This window comes from Malus sylvestris, chromosome 6 (genome assembly GCF_916048215.2).
Source record: "Malus sylvestris chromosome 6, drMalSylv7.2, whole genome shotgun sequence".
NCBI classification, from domain to species: domain Eukaryota; kingdom Viridiplantae; phylum Streptophyta; class Magnoliopsida; order Rosales; family Rosaceae; genus Malus; species Malus sylvestris.
In genome coordinates, this window is record NC_062265.1 from 20,751,582 (window position 1) to 20,776,307 (window position 24,726).

General features: G+C 34.2%; 1 protein-coding gene and 1 long non-coding RNA gene across 2 annotated transcripts; both read left to right on the forward strand.

The window, feature by feature from the left end:
• The first annotated feature begins 8,449 nt into the window (after positions 1-8,449).
• On the forward strand, positions 8,450-13,618 carry LOC126625513 (uncharacterized). Its single transcript, XM_050294586.1, has 8 exons — positions 8,450-8,549; positions 8,633-8,654; positions 11,156-11,212; positions 11,310-11,391; positions 12,923-13,018; positions 13,139-13,263; positions 13,347-13,365; positions 13,481-13,618. The coding sequence occupies exons 1-8, from the start codon at positions 8,450-8,452 to the stop codon at positions 13,616-13,618; spliced, it is 639 nt and encodes a 212-aa protein (XP_050150543.1).
• A 2,738-nt stretch (positions 13,619-16,356) lies between these two features.
• On the forward strand, positions 16,357-18,537 carry LOC126626946 (uncharacterized). Its single transcript, XR_007624827.1, has 4 exons — positions 16,357-16,471; positions 16,567-16,685; positions 17,438-17,496; positions 18,309-18,537. It is a non-coding gene; the product is annotated as an uncharacterized LOC126626946 (long non-coding RNA).
• Positions 18,538-24,726: the final 6,189 nt, after the last annotated feature.

Sequence of the window (24,726 nt, forward strand, 5' to 3'; positions counted from 1 at the left end):
CTTGAGTTCAATATGTTTAATTCGTGAATATCGTACCAATATATTGAACTCAACTAGTGTAGCAGTAGTATTATAGAAATCAATTCAGGATGCCTAATTCCTATATATAGGTATGACACTCACCTAAACCATTGCGGAAGGTCTAAGAGTGTGATTCCTATATTAGTTCAAGAGGAATGCTGAAAACACTCTCTCAAAGTGGGACTCTCGACATACTCTTTTGTTAGAGTAAATGTAGAAATTTAGCGAATAATCCAAATAATGACTTTGAGGTATGACTTGAATCGTTTCCTTAAAGTGTTATTTGCCTCTACTCGAATGAGTTTGCTAAAGGGTTCTTGACAAATCACTTCCAGGATACAACAAAGTATCAAATACGAATTGTATTCCTTTAGAAATAAATAGAAAGAAATTGTATAAATGTGATGGAGAGAATAGAGAGTAAGGAATGTAGAAATAAATTTATGAAATTGTGTATGAAACACTATGCCATAATAGGTATTTATAGGCATTAATGCACCCGTTCATTGAGTCCTTTCAATTTAGTTGAAGATATACAACTCTTCTTAAAAGTGTTGATCCAAAAGACATATCTTTTATTTAGGATTCGGAATAACTATTTTGAGTTCACGAAGCTTTGAGACCAAGACCAATAATTCATGAACTTGGTCTAGGATGAGTTTGTTATCAAACATAGTGAATTCATAATATTTGAACATTAAAAATTTATTGGTACCTCTTTTCTCCGTTGTGTACTTATGTTCAAGTGCTTCCCAAATTTCCTTCGAAGATTGAATGTAAGCGTACAAGTCATATAAGCGATCATATAATGTGCCTAAGATGTGTCATCGACATACCAGTTTATCTTCTTCACGCTTCTTTCGATCGACAACTATTTTGTCCAAGTCTTTGTCACTTGGTTCACAAATAGACTCTAATTTCGGGTCCAACACATATATGACATTTAGAACAGTAAGCATGAAACGCATCTTGTCCTTCCATCAGGTGAAATTTGATCCATTAAATTTGTCTAACTTGTAGACATCTTGATTGATAATCTTCAAAGCCATGTTATCAAATTTGTTCTCCATGACGAATATAACACTTTAAGATTGTTAGAGTTAATGTAGAAATTTAGAGAATAATCCGAATAATGACTTTGAGGTACGACTTGAATCGTTTCCTTGAAGTGTTATTTGCTCCCACTCGAATGAGTTTGCTAAAGGGTTCTTGACAAATCACTTACAGGATACAACAAAGTATGGAATATTCAATTAGCAAAACCGAATTGTATTCCCTTAGAAATAACTAGAAAGAAATTGTATGAATGTGATGGAGAGAATAGAGAGTAAGGAATGTAGAAATAAATTTCTGAAATTGTGTATGAAACACTATGCCATAATAAGTATTTATTGACATTAATGCATCCGTTCATTGAGTCCTTTCAATTTAGTTGAAGATATACAACTCTTCTTAAAAGTGTTGATCCAAAAAACATATCTTTTATTTAGAATTTTCAGAAAATAAATATTGACTAATTATATCTTTTAATTATACTCATATAATTTGAGTAAGCATAATGTCTTTTAATTAAAAGTTGCAACCATTCAACAAAATATACAAAGGTTGAATGAAACCCAACCTTTTGTGCCGACTGTACACATGCTGCGCAACAATGCAGCACCAAATCATATACATATACATATACATATATATATATATATATATATATATATAATATTCATGAAATATTATATACATATATATTATTATATTCATGAAATATATATATATATATATATATAAAATAAATGGTATTACAATACTTCTCTCTGTTAAATTAATCACAAGCATACCGATATAATCATGCATACATTAAAGGTGTCTTTCGAATTAAACCTTTAATTAGTGTAAGTAATTCAAAGTTATAATGAATGCGATGGTGACCTAAATTTAAACCACCTATTCTTATGTTAAAACCGGAATCACTACACACATGATTATGTCTTATTTCCTTAAAGAAATCCCTGAACTAATTAAGCACTATTATGGTCTTGTGCTTCATCCTGGTTTCATAAACATTTACAAGAGAAAACCCAACTCTTGGTAGAAGCGGCACCACTTCTTATATTCATATAGGTGAGGTTCCTTCCCATGTCGCTGCTACTATAGACATAACTACAAATAACCTTGTTAAGAGATAAAACTCATCCTCCTAAACGTAGCACATATCATATATTAATTTTCAGTGCTTTCACAACCACTTAACAATAACTTGTTATTACCCATTAAACTTTTAAACTAGTGATGTTCTAGAGAAAGTTGGGTTACCATTATTGGTGGCTAAATTTCAGTAAAGGGTTTTAGCCCCATTCCACTAGATGTACTAACTACCAAATCTCTTAAAAGTGCTTTCGTTAACAGATCCGTCAAGTTATTACTTGATTTAATATAAATAATATTAATAACTCCATTAGTTATTAATTGCTTGACATATTCATGTCTCAAACTAATATGTCTAGACTTTCCATTATATACCTTATTGTATGCTATAGACAAAGTAGCTTCACTATCACAGTATAAAGAAATGGATGGCATTGGTTATGACCACAACTCTATTTCCAATAACAAAATTTCTAATCCATTCCGTTTCTTTACCTGCTGCTGCTAATGCTATAAATTCAGATTCCATAGTTGAATGTGTTATACATGTTTGCTTCTTCGAAGCCCAAGAAATTGCTCCTCCGGCAATTGTAAAAATCCACCATAATGTAGACTTATTATCATTAGCACTTGTTATCCAACTTGCATTTGAATATTCTTCAAATACTGCTGGAAACTCAGAGCAAGGTAAACTTGGGTTAATAGTTCTTTTAAGATAACAAAAAATTCTATTTATTGCTTTCCAATGAGCAGTACCTGGATGACTAGTGTATCTAGAAAGTTTTCTTACTGCAAATGCGATATCTGGCCTGGTACAATGCATGACATACATTAAACTTCCAATCAAGGTATAAAATATCGATGATATCGGAAATATCGGTAGTCCAAAAACACGGAAATTTCGATGGAAATATCGGGATATTATCGATATCGATAAAAATTGAATAAAAACCACGGAAATTGTAAGAAAAACTTGGAAATTTTTATTGAAACTTTGCAGGATGTTTATTTAGTCAATTATCTATTAGTTTATCACAAAAAATTGGAAGGAAATACATTGCATGATAGATATAACTGATTTAAGTTGATTATATAGTGAGCTGGCAAACATTGTGAGTGTAGAAAATATGTAGTAATTAATGAAAGAAGTTTAAACACACCATAATCTTTTATATATAATGAATTAGTACAATATTTTACACTTTATACATTGCATGGTAAGATACATGAGTGACTTAGCAATGTCTAAAATATCGATGATATTGGAAATATCGGTAGTCCAAAAAAATATCAGTAGTCCTAAAACACGGAAATTTCGATGGAAATATCGGGATATTATGGATATTTTAGACCATGCTTCCAATTACACTAGCATACTCAAGTTGTGCAATGGATCTACCAAAATTATTAAGCAAAGTTTCACTAGAGTCATAAGGGGTATTTGCTTCTTTTATTTGTATATGTTTAAACTTAAGAAGCAATTTTTCTATATAATGTGACTGACATAAAGCGTAACCCCTATTATGCTTCTTTTCTTTAATTCCCAAGATAATATCTACTTCATTCAAGTCCTTCATCTTAAATTTTGAATTTAGATATTCTTTGGTTTCAGATACACCTTTCATGTTTGTACCAAAAATTAGCAAGTCGTCGACATATAAACATATAACAACACCATAATCATTTGTGAATTTAGAGTATATGCATTTATCAGCATTGTTATGTCAAAATCCATATGATAAAATGACAAAATCAAACTTTTCATGCCATTGTTTTGGTACTTGCTTCAATCCATATAATGACTTTACTAATTTACAAATCTTCTTTTCATTCCCAGGGAGAACAAACCCTTCTGGTTGTTCCATATAGACTTCTTCATCTAAATCACCATTTAAAAAGGTCGTTTTCACATCCATTTGATGCACATGCAAATTATATAAAGATGTCAATGCAAACAATATTCTAATTGATGTGAGCCTAGCTACTGGTGAATATGTATTGAAATAGTCTATTCCCTTTTTTTGCTTAAAACCTTTGGAACCAACCTGGCTTTAAATGTCTGAATAGACCTGTGTATATTGTATTTTCTTCTAAATACTCATTTACAACCTATTACTTTTGATCCTTGGGGCAAGTCTACTAAAACCCATGTCTGATTAGATATTAATGATACAAATTCATCTATAGCCTATTTCAAAAAGACTGCATCTCTTGAAGTCAATGCTTCGCTTAGACTTTTAGGATCATCCTCAGCATTCAACAATATGGGTATTTTCTTAACAACCTTTGTTCTATTTCCTTCGACTAAAAATACAATAGATTGAGACGAAATAAAATTAGAGCCTTGAGTTTCTTTTCTTACCCTTTAGCTTTTCCTTGGTTCATTAACAGTTTCAGACTGTTTTCTTTTCTCACCTTGAGAATGACTAGTAGACGGATTAGAGAAAGGTGTTTGATCATTCTCTTTTCCAGACACTGAGTAGTCATTATAGAATCTATTATTCAACATCTCTAGACTCAATTATTGTGTTCGAGTCTAAATTAAGCAACGTATATGCCTTTGAATTTTCTGCATATCCTACAAATATGCTTTTAATTCCTCTTGGACCCAACTTGGATCTCTTAGGATCGAGTGCCTTATAAAAAGCTACACAACCCCATACTCTCAAATATGACAAATTTGGTTTTCTTCATTTCCAAATTTCATATGGTGACACATGTGTCTTCATAGATGTAATTCTATTGTGTATATGGCATGCAGTAAACAATGCTTCACCCCATAAATATTTTGGAGTATTAGCATTAATCATCATAGAATTAATCATTTCAGTGAGTATCCTATTTTTTCTTTCTGCCAAACCATTTTGTTGTGGTGTATAGGGTGCAATTCTTTGATGTACAACACCATGCTCTTCACAAAAATTATAATATTCACCACCTTTATCATTATGAAAGCATTTAATTTTCCTTCCCTTTTGGTTTTCAACTTCAGCTTTATAGCGCTTAAAACACTTAAAAGCTTCATCTTTATTAGACAATAAATAAACATAAGTGAACTTAGAACAATCATCTATAAATGTGATAAAATATCTTTTTCCTCCTCTTGTTTAAATACCATTAAATTCACATATGTCAAAATGTATTATGTCTAATAAATTTGTATTTCTTTCAGCAGTTAGAAAAGGTTTCTTAGTCATTTTCGCTTGAATACATGTTTTACATTTATCATTGTAATCATCATTGCAAGCAAATAAACCAAGTGTATGCATGTATTTTAAAGATCTAAAATTTATATGTGCTAAACGTAAATGCCATAAATGAGAGGAAGATTCAACAATATAAGCAGAAAAATTCACTTTATTATTAATACTTAGTTTGAACATCTCATCACAAGAATACCCCTTCCCAACAAACATTCCATTTTTCAACATTATTAACTTGTTGAACTTTAGAACAGTCTTTATACCATTCTTACATAATAAATTTGCAAACACAAGATTCTTTCTAATTTCTGGAACATGTAGTACATTGAGCAACGTCAATTTCTTCCCAGAAGTAAACTAAATTTCAACGGTTCATTTTCCTAGAACTTTGGCGGAATTATGATTCGCCATTAAAATCTCTTGATTGTTCGTTGATGCTTCATATGTCGTGAATTATGCCTTGTCATTGCACACATGTATAGTAGCCTCTGAGTTGAGCCACCAATCGGATGATTTTATTGTTGCTGCCATATTTAGTTCGATAATTATGCCAATATGCATCATTGATTCCATTGCAACAATGTTATCAATTCTAGAGTTTTCCACCATATTTGCGCTATTGGTCTTATTGGCATATTCCTCACTTGCTTTTCTGTGTCTACAATCACGAATGTAATGGCATTTCTTTCCACAATGGTAGCAGACACCATTTGCATTATTTTGATTGTTGTTGGAATTGGTCTTCTTAAACTTCCCTTTGTCAATTTTGACTTTGAAGTTCTTTTTATATTTGTTTCCTTCGACAATGTGAACTTTAGAGAAATCTTGATTTGCAAAATTCTTATCACGATTTCGAGTTTCCTCTTCAATTTGAATACCCTTTTGCAAATCCTTCAAACTAATATCTTCCACCATGTGTAGAAGTTTCTTTCTATAGTCATTCCATGTTTGGGGTAATTTTGCCATAATCGCCCCAACTATCATAGGATTTGGAATAACTATTTTGAGTTCACGAAGCTTTGAGATCAAGACCAATAATTCATGAACTTGGTCTAGGATGAGTTTGTTATCAAACATAGTGAATTCATAATATTTGAACATTAAAAATTTATTGGTACATCTTTTCTCCGTTGTGTACTTGTGTTCAAGTGCTTCTCAAATTTCCTTCAGAGATTGAATGTGGGCGTACATATCATATAAACGATCATATAATGTGCCTAAGATGCGTCATCGACATACCAATTCATCTTCTTCACGCTTCTTTCGATTTACAACTATTTTGTCCGAGTCTTTGTCACTTGGTTCACAAATAGACTCTAATTTCGGGTCCAACACATATCTAACATTTAGAACAGTAAGCATGAAACGCATCTTGTCCTTCCATTGGGTGAAATTTGATCCATCAAATTTGTCTAACTTGTAGACATCTTGATTGATAATCTTCAAAGCCATGTTATCAGATTTGTTCTCCATGACGAATATAACACTTTAAGATTGTTAGAGTTAATGTAGAAATTTAGAGAATAATCCAAATAATGACTTTGAGGTGCGACTTGAATCGTTTCCTTAAAGTGTTATTTGCTCCCACTCGAATGAGTTTGCTAAAGGGTTTTTGGCAAATCACTTTCGGGATACAACAAAGTATGGAATATTCAATTAGCAAAACCGAATTGTATTCCCTTAGAAAGAACTAGAAAGAAATTGTATGAATGTGATGGAGAAAATAGAGAGTAAGGAATGTAGAAATAAATTTCTGAAATTGTGTATGAAACACTATGCCATAATAGGTATTTATTGGCATTAATGCACCCGTTCATTGAGTCATTTCAATTCAGTTGAAGATATACAACTCTTCTTAAAAGTGTTGATCCAAAAGACATATCTTTTATTTAGAATTTTCAGAAAATAAATATTGACTAATTATATTTTTTAATTCTACTCATATAATTTGAGTAAGCATCATATCTTTTAACCAAAAGTTGCAACCATTCAACAAAATATACAAGGGTTGAATGAAACCCAACCTTTTGTGCCGACTGTACACATGATGCACAACAATACAGCACCAAATCATATACATACATATATATATATATAATATAATATACATATTCATGAAATATTATATACATATATATATATTATTATATTCATGATATATATATATATATATATATATATATATATATATATATATATATTCTTGAAATATTCAACATCTTTTCCACCTCACAGTTTAATGTCAATTCTCATACTAACATTATAAAATATTGTGCCATAAACATGAGTTAGTAGAGAGTCCAGAAGAGTCTCCTTAGCATTTCTAATGAGGTCAATCTATTAGTATCTTACTCAATTTTTTCAGACTATTGTGGAAGTAGACCTGGCATTCGTGTCGTGTTTCCTATGTTCGTATCGTTTTCGTGTCATATACAATATCTTAACATGTCGTGTTGTGTAACACCCGTTAAAATGAACGGGTAATATGACTAGACCCGAAATCGATAAGTTAATATTAACATGTAATATGACCCGAGTCGAGTTCGGGTCGAGTCATATTACCTGTTTATTTTAACAGGTGTTACATGACACGACCATCTAAGATATCGAGTATAATACGAAAAAGACATGAACACGAAAAACACGACATGAATGCCGGTTTCTTAAAACAAACAAACAAAAACAAAACGGCCGGCCGGACAACGAGAAAAGACGTCGACAACATGTCATCAACCAATAAAGTAATCCAATCCATCTTGGAACTAAATTCTTTGTTGTATCATAGGATTCATCGGATTTCCACGTCATTAACTTCTGCGGTTGAGCATTTAATTATTTTTTATTAATAAATAATAATATTATAATTATTCATGTAATCTTCTTACTTGGCTTATTACATTTCTTTTGTCCTCGTGCATTTGACTTCTTAAAACGGAATAAAACTATAAAACTCTACCTGGAAGACTTTAAATTTCACAATTTTTCCAATTTTCCATTGGCTTTTCGCTTTTCCAGATCCTCTTCTTCTTCTTCTCTGATTTTCTGAGTGAGGTGTGTTCGGACGACCAGCAGAATCAATAGCCATGCCGTCGCAGGAGTACATGGACAAGTTGCAGGCTCGCCAGAACTACCGAAATCTCTGGCACTCCGACCTCATGGGCACCATTCAGGCCGACACTCCCTGTAAAAATCTCTCTCTCTCTCTCTCTCTCTCTCTAAATTCGATTGATTTAGTATGTGATATGGTATTGTGAATGTTGTTGCAGATTGCTGTTTTGCGGCGTTCTGGTGAGCTTTGCTTATTTCATTGCTACTTTGCATTGTTAATTTTTTTACTGGATTTCTCAATGTAATGTGAGAATATTATTTTCTTGTGGAACCAGATCATAAATTATTCATACTCTAGCCACTTAGTACTACGGTCTAGTGATATTCCTATTCATTTGTAAGTGAGAGGTTTTAAGTTCGATTCTCGCCAAAGACGAATTTGAACCATTATTGCTAGCTTATTGTGAGGCTAACTAAATATTAGTTTGGTACTGAGGTGCTTTTATAAAAAATGAGTATCATAAAAAGCTGAGCTCAAAAAGGTGTTTGGTAAACATTTAAAAACATCTTATTTTCACAGTTTTGAAGCAGTTTTTTTTTTTTTTCCAAAGTACAGCAATACCAAACCAGCCATAAGTCCACTTCCTCCCCCTTAGTGTAGATAATATCGTTTGTTAAAAAAAAAATTATCTATACTCGAATACTAGTTAATCGTTATACATATAGTGTGGCTCGAGTTCTTTTGCACTGGATAGAGGCTAATGAACAAGAGTAGTGTAAGTAGCAACCCCCAATAAATTAAATTGAATTGAAAATATAACTTTAGCCCTTAAAAAAACAGTACCTAATTGTTTTAGGATCCACATAAACGAATTAGTTAATTTAATATTACTTTACACCTTTTAAAATTTTCACATGCCTAAAGTACACAATTAATTGTAGGGAGAGAGTTAATGATTTTGCAACAAAAAAAAAGACTTTAAAAATTCATTGCAAATTAATTTAAAAAAAAGGCTTTGAATTGTCATAAAACTAGAATTTGATTCAGTTTTTTTCCCTTACTTTTGAATTCTTTTGACTTTATCCTTTTTTTTTATTAATATTGTTGATGCACAAAACCGGAGGGGTCTTTGAACAACGTAAATCTAACCGTGAATATGCAAGAAAGTAACGAACACAAGATGTATCGTGGTTCACCCCCAATGTTGGGCTACGTCCACACTGATGTTGATATTGTTTCACTCTGAATGGTGAATATACAAGGAGGCTAGAGGCAGTGTGCTCTCTAGCCTATTTTCTGTGTTTACCCTCTTTGAGATGTTTTCTCTCTTCCCATGGCCTAAACCTTGACCTCCCCTAATGAGGAGAGTGAGGAGTCCTTTTATAGAATAAGGGCTCCTCACTTATTACATATTTGCCCCTTTATTTATTACATAATTACATTTGAGTCCCCCGAGTATTTATACGAGGTCTAAATACGGAGGCCCTAAATATGGTACAAACAAATATATTAGAACACTGTATGTCATTATCTACATGCACATTAATTTACCTAAAACAATTATACCATAGGTGAAATATAATATCTCTTTGTTAAAATGATGCAAAATATTGTATATACTAACAACAAAACGTGCCTAACATATGTACTAATACATGGAAAATAATTTACCTATATTAAGAAATGTAGTTTGATGCATGATATTAAAAATATTATGTTACACCCATGTATATACAACAATAAAACATGCCTAACATATCTAACAATACATGGAAAATAATTTACCTACAAGTTAGAGAAATGTTATTTGGTTGGGTGTAGTATAATTTTTTTTAAATAATTGGAACAAATTAAATATAACTAGGTGTAGTATAATTTTTTTATATAATTTAGAAAAAAAATTAATTTACCTACCTACTATTTGAAATGTTTATATCCAATGATGCAAAATGTTCATTACCTACCTGCAAATTAATTTCCAATAATTTACCTGCAACAATTATACCATGGGTGTAATGTAATATCTTTCTTTACAACGATACAAAATATTGTATATACCAACAACAAAACCTGCCTAACATATGTACTAGTACTCGGAAAATAATTTACCTATAACAAAAGAAATGCAGTTTGATGCATAATATTAAAAATATTATGTAACACTCATGTTTATACAACAACAAAACGTCATGGAAAATTATTTACCTACAAGTTAGAGGAATGTTATTTGATTCAAAATATATAATATAGGTGTAGTATTTTTTTTTTTTGAATAATTGGAACAAATTAATTTACCTACAAGTTACAAGAATGTTATTTGATTCAAAATATATAATATAGGCGTGGCATTTTTTTTTAATAATTGGAACAAACTAATATCACAAAAAAACATAAATTTCTAGTATGACATGGATACAATTAATGCAAACATTTTATATATTTTATTTCCCTTTTTCTACTACTTTGAATTTGGCATAAATTTAGAAATTTGGGAAACAGACCATAAAATATAAGTGGTATGGGTGTAAATAAATTGTATTAATAGGTCAATAGTGTTTTGATGTGGTTGCGGATTTTAAATTTGAGCTTATATTGGATTTTTAAAGAAATATGAGTTTTTATTTAGAAATAATAAATTGTAAGGGCTAAAATCTAAATCACCCAGGATTTTGACCATTCGATCAGGCAACGAGTTTTTTATCCCATTGTGGTGATATTAATTTACTTTGTTTTGCTGTAGTGCGCCATGTGCATCATACTTGCTCCGGAAACGAGCACTTTATAATGACATGTCAAGGTGGTTTATACTTTTGATTTTGCTTGAACCCTAATATGAACTGAGTGACCCTCCTTTGATATGAATACAGTGATAATTGTGCTTTTGTTTATCGTAGATATGTTTGCTGTGCTGGTTATATGCCCTGTAGCGGAAGGTGTGGGGAAAGTAAATGTCCTGAATTCTGCCTGGCAACTGAGGTATATATAAAATGAATGTAATTTTATGATTTTTTTATGTAGCCTTCGTCAAATCCTTGGTTTAACATCTATGCCCTTTGTGTCATAGTATTTGTCCTTTTTCTGGTAGATTTTACCACATTCTTGTTTTTTTCTTACTATCTTAGCTTCATGCCTTTTGTATAGAACGGACAGATTAATAGCTAATTATATATAAGTTGAGTATTTCTGAAAGTCCAAAAATCCTGATAGGAGACCGGCCGATAGAAAACGGTGACGATCCCGATGTCGTCCAACGAATTGATTAGCTAAATTTATGCATCTGAAAATTGTTAGATTTAATTTGGTTGCATCCCATGTAGCTAAAAATGCTCAAAGTTCAGCTGTATGGGATAGCACTAGGTGAGTTTGCCTAACGTGTGCTTTTAGACAGAAATTTATTAGTAATCAGAAGAAGTATAGAGAAAAAGAAGATTTAAGGTTTTTTTTTTAACTTTTGAGAATTCATAGGCAGAGTGAAGAATAAGGAAGAGAAAAGAGAGTAAGTACAGAAGCAGATATCAACAGAACCAAACCAAGCCTTGAACAACACCTTTGTTTTGTTTAATTCGTCCAAGTTCAAACTTTTAGATGAGATTTCTTGTTTATATGCTTCAAATAGAATCCCTACTGACCCTTAGAAATACTAAAAGACTCTTAACTAGTAGAAGCTCTTAAAAAAAAATAAAAAAACATAAGTTTTTAATATCACACCTACATTTGCTCTTAATAACATCACTAACTCTTAAGTGACCTCTAAAAATAGACTGAATCCAAATTTTATTCAACGATTATGTAAATTGATGGATATTTTTTGTATTTTTTATTGCCAACGGCGTTTCACTTTGGACTGACTGAAGTCTTCGAATGTGTTTAATCTTTGGCTTTTAGAGAACCTTGGTTGTTTTCTAAGCAAACTGGTATTCCATCTTCTGATAAATTCTCTTGGCACATGTGGTTTGGCTAATTAGGCTCCTCCGAAACATAGAATGATAGAATATAATGAGAATTAGTGCAAAAAAAAAAAATAAATAAATAAATAAATCATAAAAAGTTGCTCAAATTTGGTTCTTTTGCCTATTGGTGCCTGTCTTCTAATGGCGTGATCAGAATCTGGTTCATTTGTTCAATGCTGTACAAACAAACCAATCCATATGTTATCCGAATTTCATGGGTCATGAATATAATGACTTTGCTCAAATGCGGCTATAGTGCAGTTCAATTTATGCCCAATAAAGTAGGGTTTTCAGTTCATGGAGTTTTCCATAAGCAATCAATTATATGGAAAGAGTAAATGAAGCCTTGAAGGTTAATTTGCCTTAGGGATTGAATTTTAGTGGACAGACTGCAATGGACTTGTTTAGGTGTTTTACTCTTTCTTTCATTTGTGTACGCAGACAATCTTATTTAGGGTCAATTGCATGGTTGCCATTATTTTATTACTTTAAGTTGGAGCTGCACATAGCTTCTCTTCCCGTAGTTTCTAATTTTCATCCTATGCTCGACGTTCCAGGTTTTCCTGTGCTTTGGGAATTCAGTGGCCTCAACCCGCCATCTGTTGCAAGATGAATTCAATATACAGACAACACAGTGTGATAATTGCATCATTGTAATCTCTCTTGCAACACAATATTCTGGTTTATAAATCTTTGTAGCAGAGCTCCATTGTGCTTTCTAATTTATAGTAATATGTTATTCAGCTGTTAATTACATTTCTCCTTGTTAACAGGGTTTCATGCTCTTCCTAAAACAAATTGCGTGCATCTTTTCCATAGTTGCGATGATTGTTGGAAATCAAGAAATCTCACGGGCATCTCATTTGTTGAGTTGTCTGTCTGACATGGTGTACTGCACGTAAGTTCCTTTCTTTTTCCATTGAACATTCTCAACCAACGTTGATTGGAAGTTACTAATTTTGCATTTGCTTTTTTCTACAGGGTCTGTGCATGTATGCAGGTAACCAAGTGGTTTTTTTTCCTCGTAGTTCAAATTTAAAATTCCGAAATGTGAAACTAGAACGAAAATCAGATGAACATCATCGTCAGCTGACTTCTGACTTGGGATTTTGCAGACACAGCACAAGATTGAAATGGACAAACGAGATGGCCAGTTTGGACCGCAACCTATGGTAGTGCCTCAGTTTCTGCAGATGTCTCGCATTGATCAGCGAGTTCCACCCTCAGTTGGATATCCACGATCTGGCCTTTAAGTCTAGCTGATTTTTAACACATTTATGCATCCAATCTATGGCGGTCGTTTTGTTGTGTTGTGTTACATGTTGGTTTGCAAGTATTGTCACTTTGAAGTTCCAACTTTTGTGTCTTCTTAGATATACTTGCAAGAGGGTTGACTGATGTATTTGTTATTCATTTATATGTGCTTTGCTTTTTATGATTTAAAATTTAAAACTTGCTCACCCTAAAATACAAATGCGAGCTTCTCGTCCATCTCTCATCTACTTCTTTCCTACTCATGGGTGTTTGTGTGGATTTGTTAAATATGTGAAATCATCTCTCATACTTATCACGTGTTTACCTATTTGTAATTGGAATCAAATCAAGGAGTTTAAATCCGGTTACGAGTATTCAAGTGTTTACTAGTTCTAGAAAAATTAAAAGTAAAATAAAACTATAAAAAAATGGTTTTCCCAAACCATTATCTTTTCTTTTTTGGGTCTTCGTTACATATGTATAGAAGAGGTGTTTGCACACCTGCGCACTTGGGTTGTGTGCATAATCCAGGTGGATGTGTATTAACAGCATATCCCTACCATATTGATATTATATACTTAAGCCAATCAGAAACTTGGACTGTCAGATTCGGGTGATCAATCATATATTGTTAATAAAATGGGATACACCATAAATACGGATCATGTGCAAACCGCAAGTGCGCATGTAAGCATTTGTGAGTCATAGAATAACGAAATATGTAGAGCATAAATCCACAAGCAAGCAAATCATTCCTCAATCCGCCCGACCTCGACGTTGTTATTGTTGCCTATACTGTAATTTAAGGCTTACAATGGGTGATTTAAATTGTTGGATGTGTTTTTTTTTTTTTCCTACATAAGCTTCTTTGATTGAAAAAAAAAATTGTTACAAGAGATAAACATAAAAACAAGTTATAAATAGGCAAGTGGACATAAAAGCCCAAACAAAGCACTTGATGGCCCAATTAGACTCAGTCTCGACACAAGTCGTTTCCACCATAAGCACCATTGACCTCGCCATGTTACCTATAAATTGTTGCATGTTATAGTGGTGAGAAAACGATCATTTGCCATGCCCTTTTCAACAATCATATGGTTTGTTCTATAAGATGAAGACGAATTAGAAAACTTACTTGTTAGCGTGCTCATAGATTTTCTCTGTTGAATTTTTGTTCCTATGTAAGGGACGAAAGTGTCGAGAAAACCCATATTTTTGTTTACATCCTGCGTAGCCATGCTGCAAATAGTGCAAAATGTTGCTACAGATGGATGCTGCTATGTAAAACCTGTTATCTGTTGTAGAATTATGTCAAATTTTGCATCAATTTTCTTCTCCATTTTTTCCATTTGTGCAGACATGTTAGAAGAACCTACTGATAACTCAAAGATGCCCCTTTTTTTATGAATGCTCTGCTGCCCACTGTTGATATTCTGTGGCCATCATATCAAACAATTCAAACGCATCTCTTGTAGATTTATTTGACAATGATCCTCTAGCTGATGCATTAACATGGCTCTTAGATGTAGGATTAAGTCCACACAAAAAAATATTCATTTGTGTATCTGCATCAATATTAGCACGTGGACATTTCACGTACATATCTGTATATCTCTCCCATGCTTCATGAAACTCCTTGTTAGGCTTTTGAGTGAATGTCATAATCTCTCTCTTGTAATTCAATGTCTTGATGCTGGATAATACTTGTTCAGGAACTTTGTATGTAATTGTTGCCAAGTAGTAATGTTATTAGCTGACACGTGAATAACCATGTTTCTGCCTTATCCTTTAAAGTGAAAGAGAAAAGACGGAGTTTAATAGCCTCAGTAGAGAAACCTTGATTAAAATATTTTTGCAGCCCACTATGAACTTTGCAATGTGTATATTCGCATCCTCGTTTGGCAGCCCACGAAATGTTGGTAAAATTTCAAGCATATGATGCTTGATCTCAAACGCATTACACTATTCCTGTGCGGGGTATACAATACAATTTGGAACATCGTTTGCACGAGTAGCTAATGACTCTTTGAGTAGCCTGCCTGCTGTAGGTAATGCTAATGCTATAGTACCCTCGTTGTCCACAAAATCAGCAAACAAATTATGCAGAAAAGTGTCTTGCAGTGAACAGTCCCACTCCAAATTACTTTCCTGCAACCGACTTCGTAATGTGTGCTCCGATTCTGGATCAAACTCTGTAATCTGGGCAGTTTCTGATTTGGTCTAGACCATGCAAGTTGCAAAATCTGCAACAAAATGAAAATTTTAATTTTTTTTATATTTTTGACTAAAAATAATTAATCAAGAAAAGTGTAAACACAAATTATGTAAAGTAATCCCTGGCCGAGGTGCCAATTTCTTGATAGGATTTTTAGTACCTATGTAAAGAAGGTTAAAATCACACAAAATACTTGCAAAAGTACAATGTTGTTGTAGTATATATGCTCATGCAAGATTGTTTGTCACAGCCCGTTCCGGGATTCTTTATTTCAGGGACGTGAAATAATAGAATTACCCTTGACGGTATTAAGGTATGTGTGTGTGACGCATTATTTGGACTAAATTCATATATTTCAACTTTTGGAAATATTTTAAGTTGGAGTAAAATTGGGTTGTAATTTATGTGGTTAGGAAATAGGGATGGAATAGTTTTGAGGGACCACACACATACACGGGACACCCTGTCCCTTTCCCCGTGCCCTCTATCTCTCTCCCCTTCTCAGTTCTTCCTTTCTCTCCCTCACTCTCGAACGTACGGACCACCACCATATAACCCTGAAACTTCATGGATCGAGGGTTTTGAAGGCACCATCGTGCTTGTGAGGACTCCACGAACTCAACCATACCATTTTCAGGTAAGGATAGCTTCGTATTCACGTTGAAACAGTAAAACCGATTTGGGGGTACTATTCATGCGAACGTTAAAACTTGTGTTTTTGGAAATTTCAAGCTTGTAGGAAGCTTAAGGGAGTCCTCACGAGTCTAGGAGTACTTCGTTGGTAGAATTTGGACGTCGGAGGACCGAGATCGGAGTTTTTCAAAATTGGCCGGATTATCGTTCTTCCTCAGGTAAAATCTAGTGGATTTTGGACCTTGAAACTAGTCTATTGTGATTCTAAATGTTGAGGGCTTCAAATTGATATATTATACGAAGAAAATGGTTGAGAAACGAAGGAGAACGAAGCATTTGAAAATTCCCCAGTTTTCCGGCCACCGGAAAAACCAGTCCGGCGAACTCGCGAGGAAGAAGGTGCGCGTGGACCCGTGCTTTTCCTGGCGCGTGGGGGCGCGTGCCACATCAAAAAATTATTTTCCAAATTTTTCGACGTCCGTGACGTCGAGTAGGTCAATGTGGTATATTCATATACCCAAATTGAGTACCGTATGAGAAGTTATTAAGGATTGTTGGTTAGGTGTTTAAGTAACGTTTTATAGTTTTCGCATTTAGGTGAAAATGTGAATTGACGATCCGACCGTTGGATCGTCACCAAACTTTGATACATTGTAATACGTAATATTTGAGGATTATAGGAACTTACGGATTGGGAATCCGATTTACGGATCTTCCGGAATTGGAGTTGTAAGTTCATAAAATAGAATGTAAACCGTCACTTAGTTTTGTTAATTGACGGAGATCCGACCGTTGGATGGTAATGAAATTTTAGGATGTTGTCCTAGAGATATATTATGGACCTCTGGAAGTTATGGATTTAAAATCTGAGTGGCAGATCTTCCGGACCAAACTACGTAATGACGTATTTTATATAAGTTATATATTTTATCGATATGAATTCTGAGGTTGGATTTGATTACTGTTCTAGGCGGCGATCGTCATGACGCCTTGATGTGTGGTGCTAGGGAGTTGTTGGACGAACTCCAGGTGAGTGGGCAGTTTTGATTTCATATTACCTATATACAGTTATTTTTCCCAGAAAATACGTTTTTATGAAAGTTATGAATTTATTTGCCATGCATAAAATTATTGAGATATTTAGTTTGATTATTGATGCATATATATGTGAATTGACGCGGTGGACGCTCAGGTGAGTTTATTTATTATTCAGCTGAGTTATTTATATGAATTGCATTGAAAGTTCATAACCTGCACCTAGGTGATAGTGCTTATATTGTTATTCACCACACCGCACGCTCGTCTTGGATCCAAGTAGGTGGATGTCGTACAGACCATGTGAGGGTTCCGACATGCTAGTTGTACAGATCACTAGATGTGATTCCAACTAGTGGGTGACCTTACTTATGCGCGCCGATGATTGATGAGAGAAGCACTAGAGCGTATTCATACACTTGTCATCGTACAGACTACTATATGTAGTTCCGAGTGACGTGCAGAGTTGAACCGTACAGGTCACCGAGGTGACTCCGGTTGGATTGGATGTTGAGCTTTAGAATCAGCCGTACAGGACCACTTCAGGGTCTCCGATTGATTTATTTTCACCTGATTTATAGTGATGCATCTATATTATGTTTTTGGACACTTGGCATGGCATATTTTTCTGAAAAGTGTTAAAGGATAGTGATTTGAGATATTTGCTTATATATATGTTTATATATATGCTATTTTCTGGGAAAGTTTACAGATTTTACAGCGAGGGGTTAGAAATGTTTTAAATGAAAGATTTTCGAAAAGCTTTGTTTTGCTGACCCACTCAATTTTGTTTTTCGCCCCTCCAGGTTTAAGTTAGCAGAGCTTTGGTGGCCACGAGGAACCCAACGGCGTTCTGACATAATTCACAAAAGTAGGACTCACCCTCGGGGGTTTCCATTTAGTAATTGTATTTTAAGAGCTTCCGAACTGTGTAAATGGTTACGTCACTCTCACGTGACGGCCAGCACGCCCTCCTTCGGGACGGGGTGTGTCATTGTTCTCCACAAGGACTATTTAAATAATTTATGTAAAGCCAATTCCTAATTAATTACATAAATCTAGAAATTGGGAAAGGAGATTTTGAATTTGGGTAATATTAAAAACGAATTTTAATTAAAAAACCAAAGTAGCAAATTTGGTCAAAATTAAGAAGATAAAAGAAAAGAGCTTTTTAATACCAATTTATAAAAGCACTAGGGTTCCGCCATCACTTAGCAATCCTATGTATTGTTTTTACAAATTACTTATGATCTACACGTCCCACTTTGAAAGTTAGGTTTTCCAAATATATATTTTACTTGGAACCTCCAACATAGAACGTATGTCTAACATACAATCCGTCCGGAAGTTCGGATCAAATATGAATATGAGAGATTCATTATGTTTTGTGAAAACCTTTTGAAAAACCATGCAACCCCTTAAGATGTGGTGTTCATCTTAATGAAATTACAATTATTAACCACAAGAAGCCATTGTCAATTTCAAGGAACATTCAGACCAAATTTGCATCAAATTACTTTTCTAAAGATCCTAATGGTGATCAAGCATTAAAACAATTAGATAGTTTAAAACAGTAATCAATAATTCAAAGCATGCATGTAATCAATCACAAGTAATCAAATAATTACATATTCATGCTAAGGCTCAAGGCTAAGCCCTAGCAAAACGGATTAGTTACGCATATTCATAATTTAAATCATAGAAAATATTATTATGAAGAAAAAGATCGAAAACACCTTAAAGTAAAAATCTGAAATTCTCCAAGAACCCTAGCCAATTCCTATCTCTAAAGTCGCATAAAAGAAGAAGAGTTAAAAAACTAGGGCCGGCCAAAGCCTTATATTGCTCTACATAAACGATCCCTCGATAAAAGTCTTTGGATCCAACTAGGGTGAAAAACTTGTGTGGGGCTTGGCTTGCCACTGAACGATGCTGAGTGGCACTACTATCCACTCAAATTGCCATGTGGTAAGGTTTAAATATAATTTTTACCATATATTATATTTAAATTTTTCATAATAAATATTCCTAATTAATATTCTAATTCATCTAATCTTCTATAATTTTCCTTTCTTTATCTGTCTCATTTCCTTCTCAGCTTGTCCCACTCCTTTTCTTGCATTTCTTATAAATATATGCAGGAATAAGGAGAAAAAAAAAAGAATTCACTTTAGAACCAAAAAAACCATCAACCATGTTTTGATTGAGATAACCAACCACCCTATAAAACCATTGCCTAAATGCATTTTGAATGAACCAATAGAATCATGGATCTCTTCTTATGGGTTTGAATTTTTGTACAACAAATTACAAGAAAATTTTGGTTTGAAAATGGTAGATTCAATTTGTATCATCTTTGTTGGATATAATAGATTTGTGTGTTAATCAATCAAGTCAAGTTCATATGATAAAATATGTTGCCGAATTAAAAAAAAAGGATAAAATCGGTTGCTTTCTAGTTTCCATGATATGAAAAGTTAGAGAATGTGGGTTCTTATTTTATTTCAAATTTTTCAATGAAAAGTAAGGGGAAGAGAAGAAACAATACGCGAATGGGAAGAAAATCTAACAAGAAAAAGGAGAGGAGGAATTGAGTAAAAAAGTGGGAGGTGTAATATTTTAATAGAAAATTCTATTATGAAAAAATTAAATATAAAATTATAACAAATATTGTAGATAAAGCTTCTAAGTGGCATGGTTTGAGTGGATGGTAACGCCACTCAACATTATGCAGTGGCAAGTCAAAACCCATACAAATTTTTCTCCCAACTAGGAAACCAAATAATAATAAAATATACTAGAAAATAAAGTCCTAATTAAGCTAGGAGAATCTACAAGGGAACTGTCCAGCCACATTTTAGCTTTAAATCCCCTCCAAATCTGGTCCATAATAGCTTGTTTTAAAGACCATAACATTTTGGACACATCTCCAGAAGGGGCCGAATCAAAAATCGGTCATCTTGAGCTCCAAAACTTGCAATTAAGCCCAAAACATCACTTTTCCAACACCGTGCACTACTCCTTTATTCTATCTCCAGAAAATAACCGCTTGGTGGAAAAATCTGATATTTTGACATGATCAAGCTAAGCGATTCACGAACATCTTCCAACTAAAATTACTCCAAAATTCATCCATTTGATCATGTTTTGCTCTAGAGGAAGTTGAAAGTCCTATATTGAAAATACAATTCAAAATATCAAAATTCTTCTAAAATAATAACGAAAATAAACTAAGAATAGGGTTAAATATATAATATAAAATCTACTCATCAATGGCCTTTGAACAATTAAATCCATATATGACAACAATTAAACCCACATTTTCATAATATACTGAACCCACTAGCTACACTAAAAATATATACCATTGTTATTGTACCCATTTAGAAAAACTACCTATACAAATATCTAGGGCGTATCCAATAACTTCCAACAAACGGACTAATAACTTGCAACAAGCTTACCCAACCATAGAGCAAACGTATCAATACTTCCAACAAACATATCAAACTATAGCTTCCAGCAATGTTTTTTTGGTACCTTTTTTCTTATTTTATTCTTGGGTGCATTTCTTCTCAAAAGCTTAGGTACATTTGAAGGCATAATAGAGTTTCATTACAACCTTTAGGTATGTTAGGGGCATGGATGTGTATCATCATGTTTAATACACACCACCAATGACAATATATATTGAGGCAAGCAATAGAAAGAACCTCAAACTAAAATAAAATTGTGAACAAAATACAGAACATGCAAAAAAAAAAAAAAAATGAAAGAGACCCAACCAAATTCAAACAAAGAAAATCTGCAAAATCCACGCCAGAAAAAAAAAATCTCAAACAACAAACAGGATAAAATTAGAAATTAATATACCACTTTGAGTAAAAGACAGCACACAAATGACATGTAAAATAAATTAAACCTAAAAATATTGACGTGGACAAGATTCAAAGCACTTTAATCAATTTTTAAAAGAGACAAATGTTTAATTATAAAAATGAGAAAAAAATATGTTGGTAAATCTAATTTTACCTTATTTTGGTGTATAGAATGGTTCTATAGATTAAAAATTTAAGAGATTCACACTAAATTCCTCTCTAGGGTTTCTTTATGAAAGTGGTGGGGTTAGAAATTATGACGGCAACTGTAGAGTTTTCTGTTTAATTTTCCATGCTCCAGGCGTTGCGGGGATCAAAGTCGGTGGACTCGACTACTTAGGAGTGTATGTTTCTCCGAATAGCACGACAAATGGGGGGAAAACTCTATTGGATTGATCGAACCAGTCTGCAAGTCATGCAAAGGCTGATGGATGACATGGTTTTGAAGTTTGCAAAAAGGTTGGCTCTCACTGCCGAGGAGCAAAGGGTGGTGGTGATCGATGATAAGGAAAGTGCTTTGGTCAGAGCCACTAAGGTTTTCTTAGTTGGGAGAGTGCTTACACGTAAGGCGTTCAACAAAGATAGGTTCAAACGACAAATGTTGAATCTTTGGCGCCCCAAGGCTAGGGTTACGATTGTGGACTTGGATGATGGCTTGTTTTCATTTGGTTTCAATACCAAACGTAAAAGGGCAATGGTGCAGAGTGGGTTTCCATAGCTGTATGATAGTGCCTTGTTGGTGTTGGTGAACGCGGATAACCTGGCGCACCCAACCAATATTCCATTGTGTTCTTAGGAGTTTTGGATTCATGTTAAATGATTGCACCTTGCATATATGACTTGCCATATGGATAGTTCATCAGGAATCAGATAAGAATACATGTTTTAATTGATCAGAATAGGAAGGGTGATCTTCAAGGAATTATATTGCGTATTCGTGTTGCAATGGATATTACGAAATCTTTACGACGAAGCTTACTGTTATCAATCGAGGGCACCGAGGTGGGGATTGATTTGCGCTATGAGAAACTTCTAGTAACTTGTTTCTTATGTGGGATTATTGGACACATATAAGAATAATGTGTGCAGTTTAAAGGTAAAAACGATGATGATCTTTCGAAGCCGTATGGTAAGTGGTTTTAAAATAATGTTTTGGGTAATAATTATCATAAACCGCAAGGCAAATATTTTAGGTTGGATTCGTCGCATGGGTGGTCAATGAAAGCTAGATACGATGGGGCAGAATATGAACTTTGTGTAGTTTAGATTGGGTCCAAGTCTTCCAGATCGTGAGAGGTTTGGATTTGGCTTGGATCTGTTCAACCACATGCCAATTATAGAGCATCACCAGAGGGTTAGGAAGAGGAAACAAAGAAGAGGGAAACATTTTAGTGGCCTCTTTTCAAGCAGCATTCAATCCACTGCTAGGGCTTCTGGTGGTGTACCATTATTGAAACTCAAGAAACGGTTGGTACGAGAAGAAGAAAAATTGGTGGCACGGTCTGGTGGTCGAAAGAAGTTGTTGGATAGCTTAAAGTTGTTCTGTTCATCGGTAGAGGTTAACTGGGTTCAACCCTGCCGCCAGCAATAAGTTGTTTAAGTTGGAACTGCCGGGGGCTTGGGAACCTCCGGGTGGTTCATACGCTTCAACATTTAATTTCTAATCAAGATCCCACTGTAGTGTTTTTGTGCAAGACAAAAAGTAATACTTGCTACATGGAACTTTTACGTTTAAAGTAGAATTTTGCTCGTAGTTTTACCATTGATAGTAAAGGTAGCTCAGGTGGTTTGTGTGTTTTATGGAAGGAGGAAATAAACTTATGTTTAAGGTCTTATTCACAGAACCATGTCAATTTTGATGTGGGTGTTCCAGGGGATATGTTTTATTGGCGCTTTACTGCTTTTTATGGCTTTCCAGCTACGAGTGATGGGTATGTCTTAGCGGCTGTTAGTCTCTATATGGCAATAAGTCCAAACGTTGGTTGTGTATTGGTGATTTTAACGAAATCTTCTAAGCCAACAAGTAAGAAGGGGGTAATATTCGGCAAGATAGACAAATGGAGTGTTTTTGTAATGCGGTGGAGCATTGCTGGTTGATTCACCTTGGATACTCGGGGAACAAATTTACGTGGTTTACGACGAAAGGGGGTGGGATCAAGGTGAGGTTGGATCGAGCTTTAGGTAACGAAGAATGGATGGATTTGTTTCCTCGGTTTACAATGCAACATTTGAATAAGTCTACGTTTGATCATGTTCCGGTGTTGATTAACTGGTCGAGACACACTCCACTTCGAGGTAAAAAGCAATTTTGTTATGAGGAATTTTGGCATTTGCAGGAGGGATGTTCTGAAACGGTACGAAATGGGTGGGAACATGCTGTTGATGGCTCGTCAAAGGAAAATTGGGTTAAACGTGGTGATTGCAACACCAAATATTTTCACTAGAAAGCAAATAGAAAACAAAAGTGCAACTGTTTGTATGGTTTAATGGATGACAATGGGATTTAGCGTGAAGACCAAAGTGGTATGGAAGATGTTGCGGTGTTGTATTTCTCAAAGCTGTTTACTTCTAATGGGGTAGAGAATTTTAATGAAATCTTATGCCACATCACTCCCTCGGTAACAGAGGAGATGAATACATCTCTTGACAGCCTTTCACGGATGAGGAGATTAAATGTGCAGTATTTCAAATGCATCCCACAAAAGCGCCTGGACCTGATGGTATGTTCCCTTGGTTCTACCAAAAACATTAGGGGGTGGTTGGGGCGGATATATGTAATGGTGTTCGGACTATGCTTTTTATGAGGAAAATTCTACGAAAAATTAACTATACACATGTCACTTTAATTCCCAAAGTTAAGGATGCGATGATGATGACACAACTACACCCTATTAGTCTGTGCAATGTTCGATACAAAATTGTGGCCAAGGTACTTATGAACAGGTTGGAAGTTATCCTCCCACGTATTATTTCTCCGGCTCAGAGTGCTTTTATTCTGGGGCGCTTAATTTTCGATAACTATTTGGTAGCCGCTAAAGCTGCTTATTATATGCATAAGCGGTCATCAGGGTCTAATGGGCTTATGGCTCTGAAATTAGATATTAGTAAGGCATATGATAACGTGGAATGGAAGTTCCTTGAGGCCATGATGCATCGCATGGGGTTTTCAAATCGATGGATTCGTATGGTTATGTTATGTATTACAACGGTATCCTATTCTTTCAAATTGAATGGTGACCCGGAGGGATATGTGCACCCAGAAAAAGAAATTTGGCAAGGGGACCCCCTTTCTCCCTATTTGTTTGTTATGTGTGCCGAGGGTCTATCGACTTTACTAATGAAGGCA